Source organism: Colias eurytheme, chromosome 25 (genome assembly GCF_061535395.1).
Source record: "Colias eurytheme isolate Ceu_HAF_F1 chromosome 25, ilColEury1 Martin Lab GWU primary, whole genome shotgun sequence".
NCBI classification, from domain to species: domain Eukaryota; kingdom Metazoa; phylum Arthropoda; class Insecta; order Lepidoptera; family Pieridae; genus Colias; species Colias eurytheme.
The window spans coordinates 5,057,780-5,083,463 of NC_143004.1; the positions used below are offsets into that span (position 1 = coordinate 5,057,780).

The 25,684-nt window shown below is 32.7% G+C and overlaps 2 protein-coding genes across 2 annotated transcripts in view; one reads left to right on the top strand and one right to left on the bottom strand.

Annotated features, from left to right (window-relative positions):
- LOC149897617 (vitellogenin receptor Yl-like) overlaps positions 1-13,538 on the bottom strand; it is a 34,393-nt gene extending 20,855 nt beyond the window's left edge. The window contains exons 1-18 of the mRNA XM_090116246.1: positions 13,340-13,538; positions 12,104-12,264; positions 11,765-11,879; positions 11,246-11,428; positions 10,163-10,414; positions 9,847-9,944; positions 9,618-9,725; positions 9,219-9,403; positions 8,643-8,835; positions 8,083-8,239; positions 7,600-7,752; positions 7,017-7,166; positions 6,365-6,490; positions 5,882-6,026; positions 5,031-5,140; positions 4,696-4,788; positions 4,401-4,553; positions 3,656-3,991 (exon numbers count right to left, since the gene is read on the bottom strand). Coding sequence (XP_089972372.1) covers positions 3,656-3,991; positions 4,401-4,553; positions 4,696-4,788; positions 5,031-5,140; positions 5,882-6,026; positions 6,365-6,490; positions 7,017-7,166; positions 7,600-7,752; positions 8,083-8,239; positions 8,643-8,835; positions 9,219-9,403; positions 9,618-9,725; positions 9,847-9,944; positions 10,163-10,414; positions 11,246-11,428; positions 11,765-11,879; positions 12,104-12,264; positions 13,340-13,538 — 2,917 coding nt within the window. The remainder of the gene's footprint in view (positions 1-3,655; positions 3,992-4,400; positions 4,554-4,695; positions 4,789-5,030; positions 5,141-5,881; positions 6,027-6,364; positions 6,491-7,016; positions 7,167-7,599; positions 7,753-8,082; positions 8,240-8,642; positions 8,836-9,218; positions 9,404-9,617; positions 9,726-9,846; positions 9,945-10,162; positions 10,415-11,245; positions 11,429-11,764; positions 11,880-12,103; positions 12,265-13,339) is intronic.
- A 730-nt stretch (positions 13,539-14,268) lies between these two features.
- On the top strand, positions 14,269-24,566 carry Mtpbeta (mitochondrial trifunctional protein beta subunit). Its single transcript, XM_090116287.1, has 11 exons — positions 14,269-14,408; positions 15,038-15,209; positions 16,180-16,367; positions 16,922-17,109; positions 17,828-18,002; positions 18,744-18,874; positions 19,622-19,723; positions 20,260-20,373; positions 22,621-22,695; positions 23,276-23,353; positions 23,931-24,566. The coding sequence occupies exons 1-11, from the start codon at positions 14,348-14,350 to the stop codon at positions 24,063-24,065; spliced, it is 1,419 nt and encodes a 472-aa protein (XP_089972413.1). The 5' UTR covers positions 14,269-14,347; the 3' UTR covers positions 24,066-24,566.
- Positions 24,567-25,684: the final 1,118 nt, after the last annotated feature.

The following is a 25,684-nucleotide window of genomic DNA, read 5'->3' on the forward strand; positions in this document are numbered from 1 at the left end:
TTGTAATTGTTAATTGTTTCTTAAATAAAGAAATAAACTAAATATTTAAATGATGATTTGTTATTTGCAACACAACTTTATATTTGAGATTCTTTACAAATGTATATTTAGTTTTGTATCATCAAATTTATAAATTTTATTCCATAGTTTTCAAAATTAAATGTAAATGACCATAAAAACATTAATAAAGTAAATCATTGATGTAAGGTCAGGGAACGTAATACATATATATACATCTGACCATGTAGAAGCTAAGTCTTGTTGACTGCTGAAGTCTGTAAAGTTTTGTTGTCTGCTGAAGTCTGTACGCAATGAAAATGTCTGCCGTTTCGAAAATAAGTTTTTAAGACCCTAATAAATAAAATATATGAATGGCAGATCTGGTCAAATACTTTCAAAATTGTATTTTTTTCAGCACTTTCATAAGTGTCTGCCAGAATGTTATCCGCGTGATAATGGTCTGCCATTGTTATTTTCCGATAGTAATAATAATCTATTTTCAAATATCAAAATGGCAGACGTGGTCAAATGGTTTCAAAGTTCGCCAAAAATTTCCACCTGTCTTACCTAAGCGCGCGCCCCGTCCACCACTCTGGGCTTAGTGACTCCTCATCTCATGTGTAGTAGGTATAGGGGAATCAACACACAAAAATCCAGGTCTGGTCAAATACATACAGGTAGCTTTGCGCTAGCTCTCTAGCTATTACTTCTTATGGAGAGAAAACGTAAACATGTACCACGGGCGAAGCCGGGGCGGACCGCTAGTAAATAATAAAATAATAAATAGTGTATTAGATTTGTTATTGTATCTTGTATACCTACGAATAATTATTCTTACGTCTTGTTGGGAAATGTTCAAATACCTACCTATTGAAATAATTTACTGTTACAAATCATTAGTGTTATTAGTTTTGAGTGAATAGGCATGGATCAGAAATTCAGAATATAATATGCTACTAACTACTCAAATACATACATGTTTACACAACAAACACCACTGACCTCTATAACTATAAGTTATAGAGGTCAGTGACCGTCAGTGACAAACACTATGGATACCTACGCTCGCGAATGCAAATTCGGTGATTTACTAATTATTGATACCTAGTCATTGAATTCGTTTTGAAATAGCCTGTACTTTGTAATTTTTAGTGTTATAGACATTTATAAAATGTGGTGCTCATTTTTTTTTGTAATAAATTATCCTGCTACGCTATTGTATTTTCGTTGTTTTATTTCAAGTGAACACCCATACAATTTTGTCACGAGCCGCCTCTGGCCTCTGGGTGAAATCAACCAGTCAAATGATTTTTGTTCTAATTGTATTTTGGTAGTAGTTTGTTTAGAATTTACATTACCATTGTTTAATTTTTATTTTGTATTTGCAGTAAAATAAAAAGATGAAAAACTTCATTAGGTATATTGTACGACACCTCACTCTGAATCGCGCTAGCGAAATTTTTTCGTTACAGAGCACATATACAACTTTCGGACAATCTTCATTGAGGCCGGCCGGCAAATCGAGTATGTCGAGAAACTTCACTTATTCGATGGAGGTATTCTACCTTCCTTCCTCCACAGTTGTGGGACCCCGACGTGCATTGAACACGCAGCTTTCTGATACTAGTAGCTAAAATCAAAACCACAGATATGTCTGTGATCAAAACCATAATAATATTTTTACCTATTATTTTACTAAAAGTCGAGTGCATCGAAATCGTAAATATGTTTTTCACCTTCCTGGTTTTTTTTCCATAGTAAATAGTGTTTTTGATTTGTTGTTGTATGAATAATTATTCTTACTTGTTGGTTATGAAATGTATATTGAAATAATTTACTTTTACAAATCATTAGTGATATTAGTTTTGAGTGAAAATGCTTGGATCAGCATAATATCATATTTGCTACTTCAAATACATGTTTTGATAAAAAAAAAACAATAGTGTAATGTAGGTAATAAAATAAAACTGCGTTTTATTGTAGGTAATCAATTTTGACATTATTTATTTCCCAAAATTACAATAAAATAGTTTACGCCAACAAATATAACTTTTATTTTTATAACAATCCTACTTCCTACTAATGCGAAAGTTTGTGAGGATGTGTATGTGTGTGTTTCACGCAAATACTACTGAACCGATTACAATGAAATTTAGCACACATATAGAACGTAACTTGGACACATTGAATAGGTTTTATCCCGGAAACCCCACGGGAACGGGAACTATACGGGTTTTTTTTTGAAAATGCGGGCGGAAAGCTAATCGTTCATAATAATATAAACCGTAGCAGGTGGCGTTTTGAAGTTTTGTCTACCCATACAGAAAAATGAAAACCACAGGAGATTGCCCAAGTGACTATGGCACTTGGTATCGCAATCAAACTTATTGTGTCAAGATGAAATATAGCTCAATTTAAAGCTTGATGTTAGTACTTTTAGATATGATTAAAGTTTTTATGTAAATAAGCCGCAGTTCGCGACAATAAAAATAAAACAATAGTTTTATTCAACACTTCAAAAAACTACTTAATCGAGTTTAAACTAACGATGAACGTTAAGTTTTACATTTATTACATAGGTAATATTTTAATTTACAAGACAAATGTGAAAAGTAAATCGTAATTTAAACATTATTTCAAAATAACATCGAACAATGCGTCGAACACATTCATTTGACATTTCAAATAGAAACTATGACATATGACGTTTGCAAGAGAGATAGATATAGGTATGTGTCTAAACAAAACTTTTACTTTTATTTCTATTTATTCGGTATAATTACAACTTAATAGTGATAAATATGATCATTATAAATACAAATAGGAATTAACAATATCACGAACACGTGACACAACTAGTATTTTACCGATTCCATACGTAGTCATACATGTTTCAAAAGAAAAACTTTTACTTTTACTATTATTTCAATTTATCCGGTTTAATTAAGACTTAATATTGATACATATGATCATTATAAATACAAATAGGAATTAACAATATAACGAATACGTGGCACAACTAAAATTTTACCGATACCACCCGTGGTCATTCTCCTTTGTGGGTCATTTGTAACAGGATGGCGGTTCTACAGCGAAAAAAGAAAAATGATGGTCAGAACGCTGATACCGGATACCTTAAGATACTGTAATATACAATATTACTAGATTAGATAAAATATTATAGGTAGTATCTTCACCGTGTGTGACGCGCTTTACATTCACGCCATCTAGAGTTAAATCTTTATCATTTTTGTATACGTCTGTGTGTGTAAACGACCCTGTATGCAATGACAGATGTTAAAACGCATAATTTTACCGAATTGGGTGGATTTTAAGGCAATGATATAACATATTTCAATAAAATATAATATTCAGTAACCGCCATGACTATTCCTAGGTTTGATGACTATTCCAATTACGCAAAAACTCAAATAAACTAGAAATGTAGAATTCAGCGCCATCTAGCGGGATATTGGCTGGGAACAGATCGTAGCAATCACCTTAATCAATATTATCAGTTTTCAACTGAGTATGCTTTTATACAAAAATGACATTATAAAACAAAAAATATTTTTAAATAACACAAGCACATATTCCTATTACACACAACTACATAAACATCAACACCTAAAAAAATAAAAAATAAACAACTCACGTGGACAACTCTCCTCATCCTCCCCGTACCTACAATCCCTAATCCCATCACACTTCTTTCCCATCAAGTAGCACTCATTGCTCTTATAACAATAACTTTCATGTAGCTTACATTCTACCAATCCCACACACGCTTCCCCATCCCATACCAAGCCGATGGGACACATACACTTGTATCCCATATCGAGGTCTTGTGGTATGGGATGTGGGATTTGCACACAAATGTGGGAGCACGGTGATGGGATTTGGAAACACGCGTGTTTAGTTAGCGGGTTCTTGAGATCTGGCGGTGGGGATGTGACTTGTAAGTGCAGGAATGTCGTGTTCGGGAATATCGCTGGGAATTTGTAAATATGTTTTTATAGTGCAAAACAATACAAAAACTGTAACAAAACTTAAAAAAGAATGCACAAAGGGCGGTCTTAATGTTCACTGTAAGACAATAATTGGTAGTGAGCAAAAACATTTTAATAGCATTTTTTCTTATCTTAAATTGTTTTTTTTTACATTCAACACATCGATAATCGACATTCAACATTAACCACTGCGCTAATTGGTTGTCAGAATAATGGTTATAATAGTATACAGATTATTTCATATATTTTGTTTTAAATCATGGTAAATATTAAACAGGTAACTTTTATATTGACATTGTACCATTTTCAAAGCAAAAAAAACTTATTATGAATAAGTAATCCATCACAATAATTTTATTGCTAAATAATTTTTACTTATAAGATACTTACATAACTCCATTCTACGTACAACATGTCCATGTTTATGTACATCAGCCCAGTATACTCGTTGTGTATGTCTGTCTGTCCAAAACACGTGCGTATCCGTAACGGCTAAATTCGCGATGGTAGTAGTTATTTCGCGGAAATGAGTTCTACCCGTGCCTAAAAATAGTTCAAACCATTTTATAGATTTTTTTTTATTTATACACGGTATTTTCTAAGGGTGCTCAGATATAAAAAAAAATCTTTTTTATTGTTTTCAATTTGATTTATAAAAAATAATGATTTATTTATTATATCTTACCTTCAGGGTGGAAATAATCGATGATCCCATGGCCTTCATCTGCAATGTATACGATGTCCATTTCAGGTGAATATCTTAAACGGATATTTGGCCCTGAAAAAATAATTACTTAATAGAGAAACTACCCGCACAAAATTTAAAATCTCGTATTAAATACTGGATCGATTTTGAGGGTTTTTTGCTGATTGATAGAATAAAAAAGTCATAGAACATTTATAAGTATTTTTAATATAATCAAGGTATGAAAAACTAAAAATTCCATAGTTCACCACGTTTGGGACATCCTGTATAACCACGTTCAGGTCACGGGATACCAGTCTTAATATAATACTTACCTAATATATTATTAGTGAGTATATGCATCTTATCTTGTCCATCAAGTCCCATGCTGTCTATATAAATCTCATTGTTAGATTCACTTTCAACCAACGCCACCAATAATCGCCTGAAAAAAAAATGGACCTCATTTGTTGGCAAAATTCTGCTTTTCACTTTTATTGCACGCCTCATATGCGAAGCGTTGAGGTGGGTACTACTGTCACTTCGCGCAAAACATCTGATTTTTCAAACTTAAAATGTCTTTATGTATCATACATTGCACTTGTAAGATAATACATACACACACATATTAAGAAAAAACACTATTTTTAACGTTCTTGATATTTTTGATGTCATTTTTGTTATTTAAACTAGTTAAAAAACAGTTTAAAAAAGTTCTGTCTTGGACGTCCGTGTGTCTGTATGTGCGGATCCTTTTTCTTGTTAACACGATAGCGACCGAAATACTTTACTAATCGAGTCTTTTTTTTCTCTTACGCTTGAGTATGCTCAGGAATAGAACCCTTTCATTTTTCAGGGTCTGATTCGATGTGGTTTAATTGTTATTAAATAAACAAAAATAATAATAATAAATATTTATTAAAAAAAAATTATGAGGCGTGCACTTTTGGATTTTCCAAATTATTTTTTTTCTACCGAGCTATGAAATATTCAACAGTCTTTACTAACGTATCAATATAATTTTGAAAATAGCAACATGGAATCTAAGTCGCTTTCTTATTTCTACGAAAGAAAAAAAATAGACTTGCAAAGAAAAAAATAATAAAATCGCAATTAATACACAAAATCGATATTTTTTTTAATAAAATTGTACAAAAAATCAAGTTATTGAAAAGTAGTAAATTACCCATATTCCGGTACAATACAGAAGCTGACAGGTATCTCTTGGCCACTGAAGCGATGTATCAAAGTCCTTTGCTTCGTTCTTAGAGATATAACGTCTATCATGCGACGACCCGCGTCTAAGATGTATAGCGCATCGGATACGTAATCTGAAAGTTTTTTATATATTTTTTCTGATTGTTTCGTATTTTTTATCGTTTTTATCTTAGAAGTAGTGGAGACGTATCTAACAAAGCAAAAATTATTAAAATCTGTTCAGTCGTTATATTGAGTTATAAGCGATGTAATAACATACACCACTTTCTTGTTGATAGATTACAGACAAAAAATAAAAATATTTTAAGTTATATATATGATAACTCTTTAAATATTTTAGGATTGAATGAATACTTTCAATACCAAGTAATAAAAAGGTACAAAAATGAAGTAAAATCCACAAGAAAACCTGTTTTTGTTGTATTAAATTAATAAATGTAATATACTTTACCATAGCCCATATCGATGACATTCTCCAACGCGTTATATTCAAAAAGACGCGTCACTCCCAACGTGAAGTCGCTCATATTGATGTAGTTAATCGATTTCCTCTGACCATCGTATAAGAATAAAGTATCTAAAAGAAATGGTGTAAATAAATAAATTAGTACAATCGTAGATTGCTAAATAGTTACTATGTAAGAATGCTATAGATAATAGAAATTATATATAAGTAATATTAGTAGGCTTTTACTTAGCACCATAAATATTATCAATATTTAATATAATAAATATTTATAGCTATTATAAGAAAAAGCCTAGGTACTTCTATCGTAATACAAGTAACACGTAGTAAAATATGCAAGACTTAGAAATTCGAATACTCTATTTTCAACAACAAAATCTTATAATTGTATATAAAATTCTCGTGTCACAATGTTAGTCTGCATACTCCTCCGAAACGGGTGGACCGATTCTCATGAAATTTTCTGTGCATATCGGGTAAGTCTGAGAATCGGCCAACATCTATTTTTCATATGTACCACGGGCGAAGCCGGGGCGGACCGCTAGTTATACTATAATTATACATAAATCCATTCCTCAACATAGATTACCATATTAATGTCAATAAAAGCCCTATTAAGTACAAAAAATCCACAAACCTCTAAAATTATCATACGCCATCGCCTGTACCCGTGCTATATCGAAATGTGTGGTGTGCGTCTCCGGGTTTCCTAACATGTTGTATTGTATGCGAGTGAATAGAGGCCCGCTAGCTACTATAAGGTACTGTGGACGGTATTCTGGTATAGCTGAAAATATTATAATTATGTATAATTTTGGAAGAAAAGAAATGCAAAGGTACTAAATAGGTTAATTAAGTTCAAAAGTCACGTATAGAAGAAGAGATGGTAAGAAAAAGAATTTGATAAACACACATTTAGAAGATACAAGAATTGAATAAAATTAAAATCTAAATCAGGAATATAAACGAAGAACACTTTAGGGTACAAATCGTAACTTAGAATAAGGGTACATATTTGGGTACAGACAGTACGTAATATTTTATTGTAGTCATAACTTGAAAACAAATTTGTATTTTTAACATCTTTTTCTGAGTTTTCTTTTGGTTGTATAATATAGAGTTTTATTCGGAATGAAAAACTACGTCCGAAATTAAAAACTAAAAATTTATTGAAAAATACCTTTCGATACAAATCTTAAAACATCCCACATCCCACCTACCTGCACACACTCGACCATCCAGCGCCATCCCCTCTGGACACGCACACGCATACGTGCTGTTGGATGTCGGTATGCAGATGTGTGAACATCCATTGTGCGTGCACGGGTTGTGCACGTCTTGTGGGGTAAGTAGTGGATGGTATATGTGCATATCTGTAATAAAGTTTTATTTTAAGTCAAGATGATTGCGAATTTAGTATTTAAACCATAATAAAAACGTTTGTATCATAAAAAAGCGATAATAAAAACGATTTTAAAATACGTTAAGGGCAAAAATCCAGGGCCGGCTTTGGAACGGCACGGGCGCAAAATACTAAACACGAAGCAAAACCTTGCCTTGTTGTGGGAGTTTCGAAAACGTTGTCTAAAAACTTGTCCAATTGAGAAGAGTACTAGAAAATGTCTTAAGCTAAGAAATGTCTTAATTTTTATAATATACACAAAAAATCACAATTAAAATCAAACAAATAACGAAAATCTCACCAAAAACCGGTTCATCCAAGCTAACAAGTACCGCCCGTTTGTCACTGTGCATCTTGTCTGACGTCTGTATAGTTTTCGTCGTCCACTCGCTCCAGTACACTGTGTTCTCGAAGATTGAAATCGTGTATGGATGGTGGTATGGTTCTTCGAATAATGACTGTGTGTGAAATATTTTATGATTATAAAATTAATATTGACTAATGTTATTGTATGATTATGGAGATATGAATGATTGAACATTTTTTGCAGCTAAACGAATATAATCGTTAATGGTATCATAAATTATAATCGTATAATAAACAAGCGAGTTAGGAAAAGGAAAGTAGGGGGACTGTTTTAATATCTACTGTGAAAAGTGTCATTTATTAGTATGTACAAATGGGAGGCGTGGAAAAAAATGTATAGGGAGGCGTGGAAAAAAATGTATCCTACTGAAAATTTGTAAAAAGCTATGTCATTTCTTTTCTGTTCTATATGGGTTTAGTTTAGAACATAGTTAATATACAGTTTAATCAGTTGTCAGAAACTAAAACCAGATTCTAAACCACAGCAATACTCACATAAACATTCTTATCAAACAACTTCACCACTCGAATGGTACCATCCACAAAATACAGTCTATCGTTAGCGGCATCCAAAGCCAGGCCTGTAGCATACCCTCCCAGAACATCCACTAGAATCTCTGGATGAGTACCATCCATAACTGACGTCATTATAAGTGGTCGGTCCATCCAATCCGCCCAGAACATTTTGCTGCAAAGATATAAGATTATCTTTACCCACTTTATAATATAATCTGTGATTATAGTGTAGGAGATGATTGCCTTTTAGTGACTATTCTAAATCGTAAAACACAAAATTTATTAATGAACAAGGAAGGAACATCGTCTCTTGTTGCACTTTATGAAGTTATTACTAATAACAAAAAAGCTACAGAGGTATCAATTTAACGATACGTATTTAAAAAAATATTTGTCAATCGAATAATTAACGAAGAATCGAATAGTTATATATTTTTAACATGTCAATAAATTCATTTTACTACGGTTTTTTTTATTACCAATTGTTATACCTATAAATATTTTCTTAATTTTATTATAGGTAACTATACAATTTTTTATTTTAAAACTACCCACCCATTACTAGGATCCACAGTAACATATCTAGGCCGTCTAGTATCAGCGTGTAACACACTGCACACCGACCCATCCGTTTTGCACACAGAGATAACACCCCTTTCCACGTCTGTGAAGTATATGTTCCCACCTAGATAGTCTATAGCTATGTCACCCGGGTCTTCTAGACCAAGTGCTACAAGTACCTGCAGAAGGAAATAAATAGTTTATTACTAAAGATTGCATTTGAAAGAAACGATTAAAACTACTTTATGAATAGAATTGATAACTATAAACAGAAGCAACTGGTAACTGAAAAGTTTACTTTGTAAATCGTTTGTAACATGTAAAGGGTTGAGGTCTCAACTGCCAGTTAGTTGAAAATTTACAAAATTCGATCGGTGTAGAAATTGTTTATACCTCTTTAGTTTCCAATACGTTGTTTAAATGTGCTCTAACAATAGCCTGATGACCTTGAGCGGTTTCAACCCAGTATACAAAATATCCATCGTAAGTGACTCCATGTGCCTGCATAGAAAATGCGGGTAGTTATAGAAATAAAGACTTAAATCTCACAAATCACATAAGGGTCATAGGTTTAAAAAATAAACAATAAAATATAAATAAAGATTTAAACTATTTTTCGTACCTGTTTAATTCCGGAAGCAACAATGCTTTCAGTTTTCGATTTAACTTTTATATACCTTATTTCATTACGCGTGCTGTAGAATAGCATAGCTTCTGGATCTGTAATTAAAATAGGCATTTGAAAAAAGTTTGTTCTCCACTCTGTAATATTTCCATACTTCCATAATATATCGCTCCATAAAAAAATCAGTAAAAACAAGATGACGTCACTTACTTAAGAAATGAAACATTCAGCTCTCAAACTACGTGTACCTACAGGATAAGGACCACAAAAGAACTCTCTTACCAAATAAGAACTATATACATCCGCAACTAACCTGGCGCATAACAAAGGTACCCAGCAAAGTCTATATCGTACCCTGGCTCACACACACACTTGAACGTGTCCCCCGCCCTCACACACTGATGGGAACACCACGGCACATCGTCCATACAGTTATTCACACTCTCGCAATGTTGCGTAGTGTAGTTGTACTTATAATGCGCACTTTCACAGTCGCAGTACGGCCCTGATCTGTCCGGAGCGCATTTTGTACCGTTGCAGGGGAATTTGTCGCACATTGTGTGCCCTGAAATTTTGTTTTTGATGAAAAGTAATGTTTTTATTTCAGTAAAATAAACATGACTTACCAGACTTATTGTCCTATGTGGGGCAGAGGGCGTCTACAATAAAAAAACGGGTTGCACTCCGGGAGTGCCGGCAGAAATGAAAACTTGATTATTAACGCTGAGCATGTTTGATAATTTCGAATGGTATCCGTCTTACGCTTTTTCGATCAGGTCACGTGTCCTGACGCGAGTTTAAGATTTTATACCCATTACAGAAAAAGTGCTCAACGCCGCTAAAGAAGTTTTCACTTCAAAAAAAAAATAAACATGGCAAACAATAACTAATAAAAAAAAGCATGAGACGGTGTCATCGGAAGATAGCGAACACTACCAGTATCAACGTTAAACGCAATTATATTTACAGTGCGCGCTTTGACAGTCACAGTACGGCCCTGTTATTTCGGGCGCGAACATTGCATGCCCTGTGTTGTTTGATGAGAGATTATTTTGAAACATTCGTTTGTTAATTGTTGAACACAAATATGTTAACTAAACAACGCAAATAATTTGAAAATAAAATATCATATGAATAGTACTTAATACGGTTCTTAAAAAAATTTTTCTCGAAATTATTTCGTAAATTGTAATGAAAAACCAACAGTTTATTTAAAAACGGAGCTATCAGTTCTTCAGTTCATTTATATTAACACATCAAATCATCAATCATATTTAAACAAAGTACCTAATTTTAAACTAATTCGATTTTTTTCAACTACCCACTGACCCAAAAAACTCAAGACATTTAACCATAGACATTTTTTGACATGACACCATATTTTTCCAATACTTACAATGCTGACAGAAAGTGCCTTCATCACTCCCATCCTTACAATCCTTGATACCATCGCACATGTGATCCCGTGGAACACAGAAAGATCGATCAAGACACGCGTATTCCTTCATTTCATACAAGCCTGGTATTTCGATTTTGCAGTTCACACCGCTGTTCATTTCTCTAGGTCTTAGCGCATGCCCTAGAAATAGCCATTTTTATATTTAAGAACAAAAACTGAATAAAATAATGAATCAAATTCAATGAAGTGTCTAGAACCAATTAGAATAGAATGTAGATGTGTCACTTTTAAATGTAACGAAGTTTCATTAACTCAAACTACCTTGATCATAGTGCTTTATCCCAGATATACGTATAGACTCATGTCTAAAGAATAACGTTTAAAAATTCCTATTACAATTAATATTTTCGCAAACAATCTCGATCTTATTAGGGTAGTTAGTTACATACAAAAAAATACAAGTAAATGTTAAATAAAAAATCTTGAAAATTTATTTATTGTAATGTAAATACTTACGGCAAGTATTCTCAATATCTTCATCAGTTTTGTCCTCACAATCGTAAGCTCCATCGCACATCCAGAATGTCGATATGCAGCGGTTGCCGTCGCATGCGAAACCTTTGCATGTTGCCTATACGAGAAAACTTGTAAAAAGATTGTTAAAGAGATAACTTGTTTTTAGAAATTCACTAAGTGTAAATTATTATTTTAAGTTTCTTGATATCAAAGTCTTATTCAAAATTCGAAAATTTGTGGAGTTATTTTGTAAATATACCCAAAAATTTATTTATATCGACCCTCAACCCCATTGGTGCTATCACTGCACAGGTTAAAATCAATAGAAAAATAGCTCACATTTGGCGCGATCACAGTAACTGTGCAATTACGTTCGTCGCTGCCATCTTCACATTCCGGTTCAAAATTGCACACCCAAGAGTTAGGGATGCAAGATTTCCCGTCAGCACATTCAAACTGGTGCGTTTCGTTGCAATATACAGCATTGGCTGTGTGATTTGCTGTAAAGGAAGCGTAAGTACATATTATCATTTCATAAAGTTAAAGCTACATAGCTAGCCGAGTCGTAAAAATAAATAAACAATATTGATTAAAAATTTGAGAAAACCCTTTCGTTTGGTATTTGCATTATATTTCATCATTGGCAGAATAAATTTAAAAAATGGTTAAAAAAACTGGCGGTTTTGGCGGCAGTTAATATAGGTATAGTCTATGGTCCTACCTACTAACTACTATCCTATCTTTTTAAAGAAAAAAAAGTCAAAGAACTAACTACAAGGATCTTTTGAGTTTTGGTGCCTAAATGGCACTTCCGTAACGTGTGTAGCGTTAGTGTAAAAATGTAATTTTTTATGAAATTTTACAGTTGGTCCCGGAACATTCTGAACGTTGCGACTTTTCAAATTTAGTAATATGTATATGTATGATGTACCTTTGAGCAATGAAATTATGATTGTGTAATTGTGTACCTATTTATTAATTTATTTATGTACATAATTAAGTAGTTTGAGTTATTGAAATAGGACATATAAAATTATTTATTGTAATTATATGAAAAATTACCACTGTTACCATTAATAATATATAATATAATATTAATATAATATTATTTATGTAACTTTCTTATATAAATAATAAAATATATAAAAATGAAACACGTTTCGCGTTGTGACGGCATCACGTGTGAACGGCTGAACCGATTTCGATAATTCTTTTTTTATTATATTCTTTGAAGTACGAGGATGGTTCTTATGAAGAGAAAACGTAAATATGTACCACGGGGGAAGCCGGGGCGGACCGCTAGTATAAAATACTTCTACGGTGCTTCTACTGAGAACCCTACCCGCTGAATGTGCACAGACAATAACCCACAAGCGATTAAATAAAATGAGCCAATAATATCTCATCACTTATAAATTACGTCAAATTAATAATATGAATACCAACGGCGCGGGCGCGCGGCGAGCACAGAACTTATCTAAAATTAAATGAGGGCCTAAATGTTTCTCTGTACTTTTTTATTTGATTTCCATTTTATGCCAACATAATGATCATATATAATATAAAACTACTTACAACAAAAGTTTTCATCACTGCCATCCTTACAATCATAATTCCCATCGCAGTACCGATCCTGTAATATACAGCCCCCGTCGACACATTCAAATACATTCTCCTCAAGGCACTCTATTGTAAAAGTCTGCATTTCATCCACAAATTGACCAGACGCAGCGGCAATATAGCAAAATACAATGTATAATATGTATAAAGCCATTCTGTAAAAATCAATTATTATATTATCAGTACACGTGTTTAAAATACTTACAGTAAAATGGCTTTAAACACGTGAAATTTTTCAATTACTTATAGGTTTTTAATTATTTTTCCATTAAAGTTTTCTTCAAATCTGGATGCTACAAAATATTAATAATTATAATAAAAATGTAAATTAAATAAATTAAAACTTTTCACATGGATGCGTGGCAATGAAGTGCTGTAAAAAGAGTTACGAAAGAATTAAAAAAAATGTAAATCTACCCTCTTTGAATTTCAAAATTTTTATTTCTAATTTTGCAGTTTTCATTTTAATCTATTACTTACATTAAATATTTTGATTAAGATAAAGCTACAATAAATGATATTACCTAGATAATTACATTTAATTTAATTTTACAAACACTTTCCCTGATACAATAAATTTATAAATTACGATCATGTTTAACCTTGATGTTATTAGGTGAGCCCTATAATTTACTATATTTTTTTTAATGCATATTATATTGTTCTAATGTTGTTTAATTATTATTTACAATAAAAGCATACACAACTTATCGCAACGTGTATGGCAGACATTAGCCATATTTTTCGATTCTTTTGAGTGTTTTGAAGTATGATGTCGTGTGGATTTCTCTTACAACTGTCATTTGTCAAATTGGTCTGTGACAGGTCATAGTCCAACTTTTACCAAAGTTCCGCTAGTTTTCAACAATTTAATTTTGCTTTTTTTAATTGGCTATTATTTTAAAATAAGTTAATTAAAAAGGAAAATTTTTTCTTTTCCAAAAATAAACATTGAAAAACACAATGGCATCCCAAATAGCAAAAACGTTGTTAAAATCACGCCCTACTTCAACTGTAAAGTTTGGTAAGTATTAGTTTAGTTTCGAATATATTATACGTGAAAATTTAACTATATAATATATTATCTAATTTAAAGTAAAGTTTAAATAAATTGATTAATATTTCCTTAGCATAACATCAAGACTCGTTTATTATTAAAAAATCCTATTTTTATGAATATTTGCCATAATAAACTTTGGACCTAGCTTGAAGATTGGCATAGATACAATTATTTTATTTAATTGAACTTTCACCACCAGGTGCTCTTACATAGTAAGAGATATTATTTATTACATCCAATACGAAATAATTAAAAGCTATAATTAACCTGTAATTTTAAATGATACAGATTTTGTTTCACACTTGATATTATTCTTATTTATTTACTTTTTGTATATTCTTTCTATGAATTGATTGATAAATTTCATAATTTGCGATAAGTACTCTAAGTTATTGCTCAGTCTTCTATATGTTTAGGGCAACACACTTACAAAAAATAAATTGTTGCATTCTACACATAATTAATTATACATTAACTGGATAATTTTACATTACTTAATAAATTACATTAACTGGACATTTAATATCCATTCCAATTAATATTAAATGGTAACTATAAAAACTACCAGCTTATTATATTTCAATAATCCACAGATATTGCCCGTCGAGCCCTCAGTGTGAGTGCGGCGCTACAACAAAAGAAAACTCTAAAAGACAAGACTGGCAAGAATGTGGTCCTTGTGGACGGCGTCCGCACCCCCTTCCTCCTCTCATTCACGGATTATTCCAAGATGATGCCACACGAACTGGCCAGACATTCACTTCTGTAAGTATTTTTACCTAACTACGACAAGTAAAGGAGGGTTATGATTTTGACTTATGTATGTGGATTTTCATCTGTTCCTTCATACCTTCTAAATTAGTTATCATAATTAAACAAATAAGGTGCAGTTATATATCTACTATTATAAAGCTGAAGAGTTTGTTTGAATGCGCTAATCTCAGAAACTAATGGTCTGATTTGAAAAATTCTTTCGGTATTAGATAGCCCATTTATCGAGGAAGGCTGTAGGATATATATCATCACATTAAGACCAGCAGGAGTGAAGCAGTGCGGGCGAAACCGCGGAGCACAGCTAGTAATAGATACATATGATCATGTCTATCCTTTTATTTAGTTTGTACTTTATAATTTTAAACATAATTTACAAAATTAATTCTGTTTCAAATTTATTTTTCTCCTTTTGCGTAAATGATTTTGTTTTTAACCGACTTCAAAAAAAGGAGGAGGTTATCAATTCGGCCCGTATGTTTTTTCAAATATATAGAATACATTACTTATTTGTGTCATTGAATAACAAGTAAAAATTTTGTGCCTCAAATATTTGTTTTGCAATTATTTTTATTCAAAATCACTGTAATGTATTGTGTTGAAACCGAACACACATGTGCAAATAAAGTATTCATATAGAAGCTTAAGGCTGAACAAGGACAGTCCAGCATCATTATTATTTTAAAAAAATTGTTCAAATCTATACTAATATTATACAAAAAAAAAACTCTTCAAAGTTTTTTTTTGTTTGAACACTCTAATCTCAGGAACTACTGGTCCGATTTGAAAAATTCTTTCAGGGTTAGAAAGCTGCCGCCACTGCTTGTTCACGTAATAAACGGCACGCTTTTGCTTAATTAATAAATCAATTAGTCTTGCATGCATGCTCATGACAAGCTTGGATATGCACAAAAACCTTAGCGTTTGAGTAGTCTAACAAATAATTTTCATAATTTTTTTCCAGTGGTCTCCTCCAAAAGACAGGCATATCGAAAGACATAGTGGACTACATAGTATACGGCACAGTGATCCAAGAGGTGAAGACGTCGAACATTGCTCGCGAAGCGGCGCTCGCTGCTGGGTTCAGTGACCGCACGCCCGCGCATACTGTCACCATGGCGTGTATATCTTCTAACCAGGCGATTACTACTGGTGAGACGCAGAGAGTATTTTAAAAGAATAAGATGTGTGGCACTCGGGGACTGCCGCGGTAAAGCTATTGCATGCTATGCCTTCAAGTCACACCTCCGCGCCCGTCGGAGTGGGGAGCGTGAGCGTTTTTTCGTTACGGAATATCTCAATTCGGTCCCCGCGCTCAAGGCCCGCGATAGAAGCTATGCAATAGCTTAAAAAAAATATTTATACTTAGATGATTGATAGAGTAACTAAAAATAAGCCTTTTTTTTTGTTTAGTCTTCAAAATATGATAATTGGAAGTTGTTAACTATTACTGTGATTGAAACTAAAACAGTTAAATGCAGATAAATTTATTAAAACGAATAAAGCTTATTTCTTCATGTTAGTGTATCTGAGACACCTGACTTAACAATTTTTGCCCATTTTCTTTCAATTTTCATGCTCCAATTAGGTTGTACATATATAACATGTAAAAGTTTAAATCATTATTATTAAATCCTTTCAATCAATGAGAAATAAAACAACAAACGCCGATATTCATCAAAATTTATTACAATAAAATTTCTCAGGTGTCGGCATGATAGCAGCCGGTGCTTATGACGTCATCGTATGCGGTGGTGTGGAATTCATGTCCGACGTTCCGATCCGACACTCGCGGAAAATGAGGGCTTTTCTCTTAAAGCTGAATAGAGCGAAGACCCCCGCTCAGAGGCTATCCTTGTTGTCTACTATACGACCGGACTTTTTCGCTCCGGAGGTGAGAATAATCTTAAAAAAAACGATCACGAGCACACGTGTCAGAAGTGAAACTTCTTTAGGCGCATTGAGAGTAAAATTACAAGGTCGCGTCGTGGCAATACCGTCACGTCATAGAGTAAGCGACGATTTATAGTGTTATCTTTGAATGTTGCCAAAGCAGTTTCACTTCTGACACGTATGCTCGTCACACACGCTCTTTTTTTTTAATAAAACATTTATGTATACAATGTAAAACAATTTATATAGATTTTTCAACTACACATAATTACCGTATATTTTTAGGGCTAACTTGAGGCAAAACGTAATTTAACAAGGTAAAATTTAAATTTTTAATTTACATACGCCACTAAAATTACCATCACTGATGGTCCAGGTGCCAGTGTTTACTATTAAAAAAAAAGAACTTATTCCAAATTCAAAACCTTAGCCTTGTAAAAAACTGCAAATATTATTAGCTGCCAGTAAAATTATAAAAAAAACTTTAACTCAGCAAAAGCTTGCACATTTCAAATTAAAAAATACAGTTAAAATAAAAACGTGGCAAATGTTAGCTGCCAGTAACATTTTCATAAAAAAAACCCTCAATCAACCTTTGCCATACCAAAAAAAGAAGCAACACATCATGTCAGCTGCCATCAACATCATTAAAAAAAAATTCAATTGACACTTTAAAAAAAATAACTAAAAAAAAAAAACAATCTGTCACTTGTATGCAGCTTCCCGCCGTAGCGGAGTTCTCATCGGGCGAGACGATGGGCCACAGCGCGGACCGGCTCGCGGCCGCGTTTGGGGCGACGCGCGCGGAACAAGATGAATATGCGTTGCGATCACATACATTGGCTAAAGAGGCGCAGGATAAGGGATATTTCACTGATTTGATACCTGTTAAAGGTGAGTGTTATTATTTTATTTTTACAATACATGGTTAGTTATTTTTCCCCCTTTTCAATCTGTGTACAACTTATTTCGATAATGTTTAAATGTAGTTCCAAAATTAAATTACTCATTTACTGTGCAAATATATTATGTCATTATTAATATTTTCCTTTTTTTCATATCTCTGCCAAATTCTACTCATTCATATAAAAATTGAACAACAAAGAACAAAAAATTTAAAAGAACATATAAAATATTATTTTTATAGTAACTCTATAATTTTAATTGTATTTACTCATCTGCTTTTAAAAAAATATTATTGTCATTCGCTCATAATCCATAACTGTTCACAAAGTATTAAATTAACAAATATGCACTTAATAACTATTACAAATTAAATAATAGAAAAAATTCGACCTCGAGGCGGGATTTGAACCCGCGTTTTTTTGTATTCTTTAAAAATTTATATTTATAAAGCATTTGAATAGTAAAAAATTAAAATACCCATATCTGTATAAGTATGTATATATTTAAAATTATATGTATGTTTATCAGCCATCTGGTTTCCATAAAGAGAAGTTCCATGTCCCCTAGTGGGGTAAGAGGCAGATGGATTATACATCTGTTTCACTGATCGATTTTCTTTACAGACAAGTAGTAAGGTTTCCATAACACAAGCGAAAGCTTAGTATGTGATCAGGATCAGGAATATTATTTTATTCAACTTAATAACTATTATATTTTATGAATTCTCAGTGGAAGGCAAGGACGGTGCGGTGGAAAAAGACAATGGTATTCGTGTGTCCACACCGGAACAACTCGCTAAACTTAAACCAGCGTTCGTCAAACCGCATGGCACTGTTACTGCTGCTAATTCCTCGTTCTTGGTAAGGATTATTTGCTATCATTCATACTAACTTGGTAAATAATTATACTAGTGCACTTATATAGATGGGCAGTAATGTCGAACAATCTTTGTTGAAAACATTTTGTAATGTGCAAGCTAATACATAAATAATTATTACTTTTGAGAGGATTTTATGAATATATTCATCCAAATTACAAAAATCTAATTCCTTAAATTATAAATATTTATTGAATTTGAAATGAAAATGAAAAAATTATTTGTCAGAATTGTCATACAAATATTTATATGTGTACTAGCTGCTCCGCGCGGTTTCACCCCCGTGACTCCTCTCCCGTTGGTCGTAGCGTGATGATATATAGCCTACTAGATTTCCGCCCGCGACTTCGCCCGCGTTTTCAAAGGAAACCCGTTCCCGTGGGATTTCCGGGATAAAACCTATCCTATGTGTTAATCCAAGTTACCCTCTATATGTGTGCTAAATTTCATTGTAATCGGTTCAGTAGTTTTTACGTGAAAGAGTAACAAACATCCATACTTACAAACTTTCGCCTTTATAATAGTATTAAGATAGCCTTCCTCGATAAATGAGAGATAACACTGAAAGAAATCAAAAAAATCGGACCAGTAGTTCCCGAGACTAGCGCGTTCAAACAAACTCTTCAACTTTATAATATTGGTATAGTTTTAATTTGTTATTTGACAGCATTAATTAAGTTATTATGTATAAGTACAATATATTATTAATTAAACTTGATTCTATTAACAGACTGACGGTGCGTCAGCTTGTCTGATCATGTCGGAGGCCAAAGCTAAGGAGCTTGGACTCAAACCGAAGGCCTATGTCAGGGACTTCACTTATGTAGCTCAGGTAATGTGTAAACTTTTATTTTTGAAGTGAAACTTCTTTAGGCGCGTTGAAAGTAAAACTTGAAGGTCGCGTCATGGCAATACCGTAACGTCATGGAGATAGGCGACGATTTTTTGGTATCTCTGAATCTTGCCAAAGAAGTTTCACTTCTGACACGTGTGCTGGGCACACACGCTCTATTTGTGTATGTAATTACATAATTAGTTTAATGTCACTTTAATGTTTTTGTAGTTTCCAATCGTTTTCCAGATTATCTAAAGTAATTATTTGGATTTATTAAAATATAAAAAAAGTGACTAGTAATGCTACAAAACTTAAATTTTGTTGTTTACAAAAAGACATACATATTAGGTGTTCTTATTATGTTTGTAATTTTTTATAACCGACTTCAAAAAAAGCTGGAGGTTCTCAATTCGACCGTATATATTTTTAATCACAGATTGTTCGAACTGTTATCGTTCAACCCACGAATTATTCAATAAATGTTTTTTTTATTTATTTATTTATATTAAAAATTGTTATAAATTTTTCATTAGGACCCCGTGGACCAACTTTTGCTAGGACCTGCATATGGAATTCCCAAGATTTTGGAGAAAGCCGGTCTACAGCTTAGCGATATTGACACATGGGAGATCCATGAAGCGTTCGCTGTAAGTTTATTTTTGTAGTTATTGTTACATCTAAAATGGAATATTTGTTTTAAGAATAAAATCAACAAGTATTTTTATTTAAGTTAAGAATTTAAAGAATTCTTTTTAGATTACTTGTTGACCTAATGAGCTACTCACCTGAACACCGCTAAATTTCATTGTAATCGGTTTAGTAGTCTTTGTGTGAAAGAATAACAAACATACAAATTCACATCCATCCTCACAAACTTTCGCATTATTAGGATAGCTATTTTTAATTTTTATATAATATTAGTAGGATAGTAGGATATAAGATTTTTATGTAGAAAAATGAACATTTAAATATGGAAACTAAATACAGTTCTTATATATTACATAAAAAGTTAATTAACTTTTTCTCAATTTAACATGTTTTTCATGGCCACAGTGAAAAAAACTAGTACGACTACAGCTCTTATCAAGGTTACTGACGACATTCGTGCTGGTATTGACAATAAGCAGCTCACAGTACTGACTCTGCTGGATTTCAGCAATGCCTTTACCACCGTTGACTTCGACATACTGTTGGGTTTGCTGCGTTTAATTAACATATCTCCTTCGGTAACTGACTGGTTTCGTTCCTACCTTACCGGTCGGAGGCAGCGTATCATGATAGGTTCTAAACACTCGTCTTGGTGCGCAGTCTCTGCCGGTGTTCCGCAAGGCGGTGTCCTGTCTCCTCTCCTCTTCTCCATTTTTATCAATTCCTTATGTTCCCGATTGACGGCTCTGTACCATATGTATGCAGACGATTTACAGATTTACACCCAGTCTACTATCAATGACTTACCTAAGGCAATAGATTTTTGTAATATTGAATTAGCTTCTATACTTAGTTGGTGCGATGATTTTGGACTTAAACTAAATCCTTCTAAAAGCAATGTCATCATAATCGGTAGTCCTTATCTTATTTCTGAAATCGACTGGGGTATTTTGCCTAGCGTCAAAATCGGTGGCGTAGTCTTGCCTTACCAAAAGGTAGTCAAAAACTTAGGTGTTCTGTTTGATCAGACGTTGTCCTGGTCTAATCATATCCAGGAATTGAGCCGTAGGATTTATGCCGCTTCCGCTACGCTCCGAAGACTCCGTAACTTTTTGCCCATTCCCACTAAAATTATGCTAGCACAATCCCTTCTACTCCCTATTCTTGACTACGCTGATGCATGCTTTCCTGATTTATCAGTAGAGCTAACTGATAAACTTGAGCGACTCCAAAATTTTTGTATTAGATTTATTTTCGGCCTTCGAAAATACGATCACGTTTCTATTTACAGAAAAAAGCTCAAGTGGCTCCCCATCCGTTTTCGCCGGAATCTTCATTTGTTGCAATTACTGTTCCGTATCCTTTTTGATCCTTCTGCTCCTATTTATCTCAAAAACAATTTTTCCTTCCTGCACAATGAAAACTATACTCTTCGCTCGGCTGATAGACTCACCTTGAGTGTTCCAGTTCGACGTACTCACTTCTTCGCTAAATCATTTGTTGCCATTGCTGTCAATCTTTGGAATTCTTTGCCACTACCTATTAGACAAGCTAAAAATGTATCTTCCTTTAAAAACCTTTTGCGACGACACTTTCTCACCACTGCTTTCAACTCGGCACATTAACTATGTTTTTACATATATGTATTTATACACAGATATGTATGTATGTATTTATAGTATTTTATATTTTGTTATATGTAGTATGTATGTATTTAATAATATTATATAGTATCATGTATATATATATAAATCATAGTCATATAAGTATATGTGTAATTTGTATGATGTATATATATTATTAATGTATAATATAATTGTGTATATTCGAGTGCAGTATATTTATCCTTAAGTATCTTTATTTATATATCTATCCGTAAATCTATTTTAATTATTAATTTTATTTTATTTAATTTTTTTTTTATCCTTGCTTTTTTTTCTACCACCTACCATTGTCATTTCAGTAAGCTTGTTACCTTTTACCCAGGTTGCCTGGAAGAGATCACTTCTAAGTGATAAGGCCGCCTAATAAACTATACTGTTTTTTTTGTTTTGTATACTTATATTAGCAATAAGTTTTATATGTATAGTTTTATTGAAGGGTAATAATAATAATAATAAAAACTTAAAGTATCTTTAAAGATTGTTTCAAGAGTAATGTGTGTTCCCCTATACTATGCAAATATGTGTATAAAATAATAAATCGATTGAAGTAACTATATGTATTCATAATTTTTATTTTTTCAGGGACAAATCTTGGCTAACCTGAAGGCGATGGACTCGGACTGGTTCGCGCAAAACTATCTCGGCAGGAAGACTAAAGTATGATACTCTTTCAATATAAGTTATAATTACTGTATGTGACACTGAAATAATGCAAGTTAAATCAATAATTTCATAAAATAATCTATTGACATTCATAATAATTTATGTATACCTCGATGTACATATCAAATTAACGTTTTTTTTATATTGATTGAATTTTTCTAACAATAGAAAAAATTCGATCATGAAGGGGGATTCGAATCCGCATCTTTCTGCCATTCCTAGGCAACGCTTAGCCTCGGCCTCGGTTTTCTATTCATAAAAAATTCTCATTTATAAAGCATTTGTAAGTTATAAAACTTAATATCGAAAAGCAACTAAATTCTTATTGTCCTGATATTAGATTAAATATGTATTTAACTAGCGGTCCGCCCCGGCTTCATATGAAAAATAGATGTTGGCCGATTCTCAGACTTACCCGATATGCACAGAAAATTTCATGAGAATCGGTCCACCCGTTTCGGAGGAGTATGCAGACTAACATTGTGACACGAGAATTTTATATATAAGACGAGAATTTTATATATAAGATTATAATTTATTGAGGGTAGTCATAGAAATAAATATTATAATGCAGGTGGGAGTGCCGGACCTGAATAAATGGAACAAGTGGGGCGGCTCTCTATCTATCGGACATCCCTTCGCAGCTACCGGAGTAAGTTTATTGTTATCTTTTTATTTTTGATTAATATTCAGTATTTTGAAGTGGTACTTCTTTAGGCGCGTTGAGAGTAAAATCTCAAAGTCGCATCATGGAGCAAGGCGACGACATTTTAGTATCTTTGAATCGTGCCAAAGAAGTTTCACTTCTGACACGTGTGCTATAGAATTGTTTTTTTTTATAGAATCAGTTTAATTTACGTAAGGTAATCTTTTGTGCTGTTTTAAATCATATTACCCATATGTTTGTTATTTCTCTCAGATTATTTTTCTAATATACAAATGCGGATAATAATCCGTTTAATTAGCCGATAGTAATTATTTAAATTTTTCGATATAACTCACAACATCATTTTGACATCTTTGTTAATATTTCTTTAAATAAGTAGGTATTCATAAGTGTAAGGTAAGATTTACCATCATTATAATATTCTAAGAATGAAAAGATCAAAATCTCTCTTATTTTGTTATCCATTCAAACTGAAATCGAATTCAAGGATTTTTATGAGTTTTAAATAAAAAAACAAATTAACAAACAAACAATTTATTAAGTAATCATATAAATTTTACAGGTAAGGCTAGCAATGCACACAGCGCACAGATTGGTCAGGGAAGACGGTCAAATTGGTTTGATCTCAGCGTGTGCTGCCGGCGGGCAAGGAGTCGCCATGTTGTTGGAGAGACACCCTGATGCACATACTAACTAAATGTTTGGGGAAAAACGCGGCGTGTAAACGCGGCGGGTGAACGCTGTGTGTAGACGTGGATAAACGCTGTGTGATGACGTCATTGAACGCGGTGTTAAAGCGTGGTGTGTGATCAAATGTGGCTAATAAACGCGCTATTTGAATACGACATTTACTCGCTATAATCACACACAACTAGTGGTTTAATGCTATAATCACACGCGGCGGTTAAACGCGGCGTTTATATATGGAGCGTTTTCTCGCGGTGTTTAAACGCTGCGTTTTTGTGTCGTATTTACACGAGGCGCATAATCGTAGCGTTGTCACGCAGCGGTTAAACGGGGAGTTAACACGCGGCGTTTTTTAGAATTAGAATTAGGACCTTTTAAGTAATAAAAGTTATGATTGATTGTTAGGGAAGTAAATTATACTCTGTTTTTTTAAGATTGTCGAAAAATTGTGTAATTTATTTTCTGTCAATAAATATCATTATTTATTTTTTATTTGGATATAATATGTTCAAAATAATTTTAAATAGATTTAAGTTTAAAATTTGTAAATTGGTAAAACAGCAACGAGTTTTGTAAAATTTGTCACAACTTGCTCCAAATTTGTTTTGATGTTTCAGTCACAACATTTATAATAACTTTTGGTTTTGTAATTATTGTAATGTCTCAAAAATTTTATTATGTATTTATCATTTCGATCATTATAGTACATAAATTAGGCGCTTACATCCCATTGTTTTTCTTATATCTTCATGTCACTATTACTAACTATTTACTACTCAAATGTGGCTTATAAAACAAAAAAGCACCTCTGTGACAATAAAACATTTTAGTCGTTCTAATTATTAGTAAACACTTATATTTGAGTAGTTCAAGAACTCCTAAAATGTGAAGTATTTCTGTATCTTAATTTAGTTTGATTAGATGTTGACCCAGATCTTTCATTTTATAAGAAAAAAGAAAAGAATATGATAAAAAGCGCGCTAAGATAATGTTATAAAGTCTAACACAAGTTTTTTAATAATCAATGTTACAAGTTACAACTAAAATTTGTCCATTTGATACATGTGTAAAAGACTACTATGATTACCTATAGGTTAAGAGTAATGCATGTATTTTTGATGGTCTTATATTTATAGAAATAAATGATATTTATATTATACTTGATTTTTCATTTTATTTTAAGAATATTCGTTTAAAACCCTAATTAACATAACCCATATTCCGTCTTATATTGAACATATAAGGCTCTTTAACCAAATTTAATCAAGATACAATCAAAAATTTGAAGTTGAAAACCAGTAGGTATGTTACTCAGGGGCAAGTACTGATAGACTGGACTAGTCACTAGAGCATTCACTTGAATAATATTGATATGGATCATTCGTCATTATTTCTCTATGCTACGTTCACACGGAGACACGCCAGATCCAATTTTTATAGGATACGGTTTATGTGTTCTCATGTGCAGTTTGAAGATACTGTAGAAAATCCCGAAACGGGTAAAACTCAACATCCAATTAAAATACCGAATACGATAGTGACTGCATTTAAAAACATGCGTTTACTTGGTTCACACTTCACACCGACGAAGATATCAAACTATTAAGATTGTTTTGCGAAAAATCAAAC

What these genes read in the sequence shown, in the direction of transcription:
- Mtpbeta (XM_090116287.1), top strand. Translation starts at nt 14,348, where the DNA reads ATGGCATCCCAAATAGCAAAAACGTTGTTAAAATCACGCCCTACTTCA. An exon ending in AGATCCATGAAGCGTTCGCT is followed by an intron (nt 20,374 to 22,620) that starts GTAAGTTTATTT and finishes TTATTTTTTCAG; the next exon opens with GGACAAATCTTGGCTAACCT. An exon ending in ATCCCTTCGCAGCTACCGGA is followed by an intron (nt 23,354 to 23,930) that starts GTAAGTTTATTG and finishes TAAATTTTACAG; the next exon opens with GTAAGGCTAGCAATGCACAC.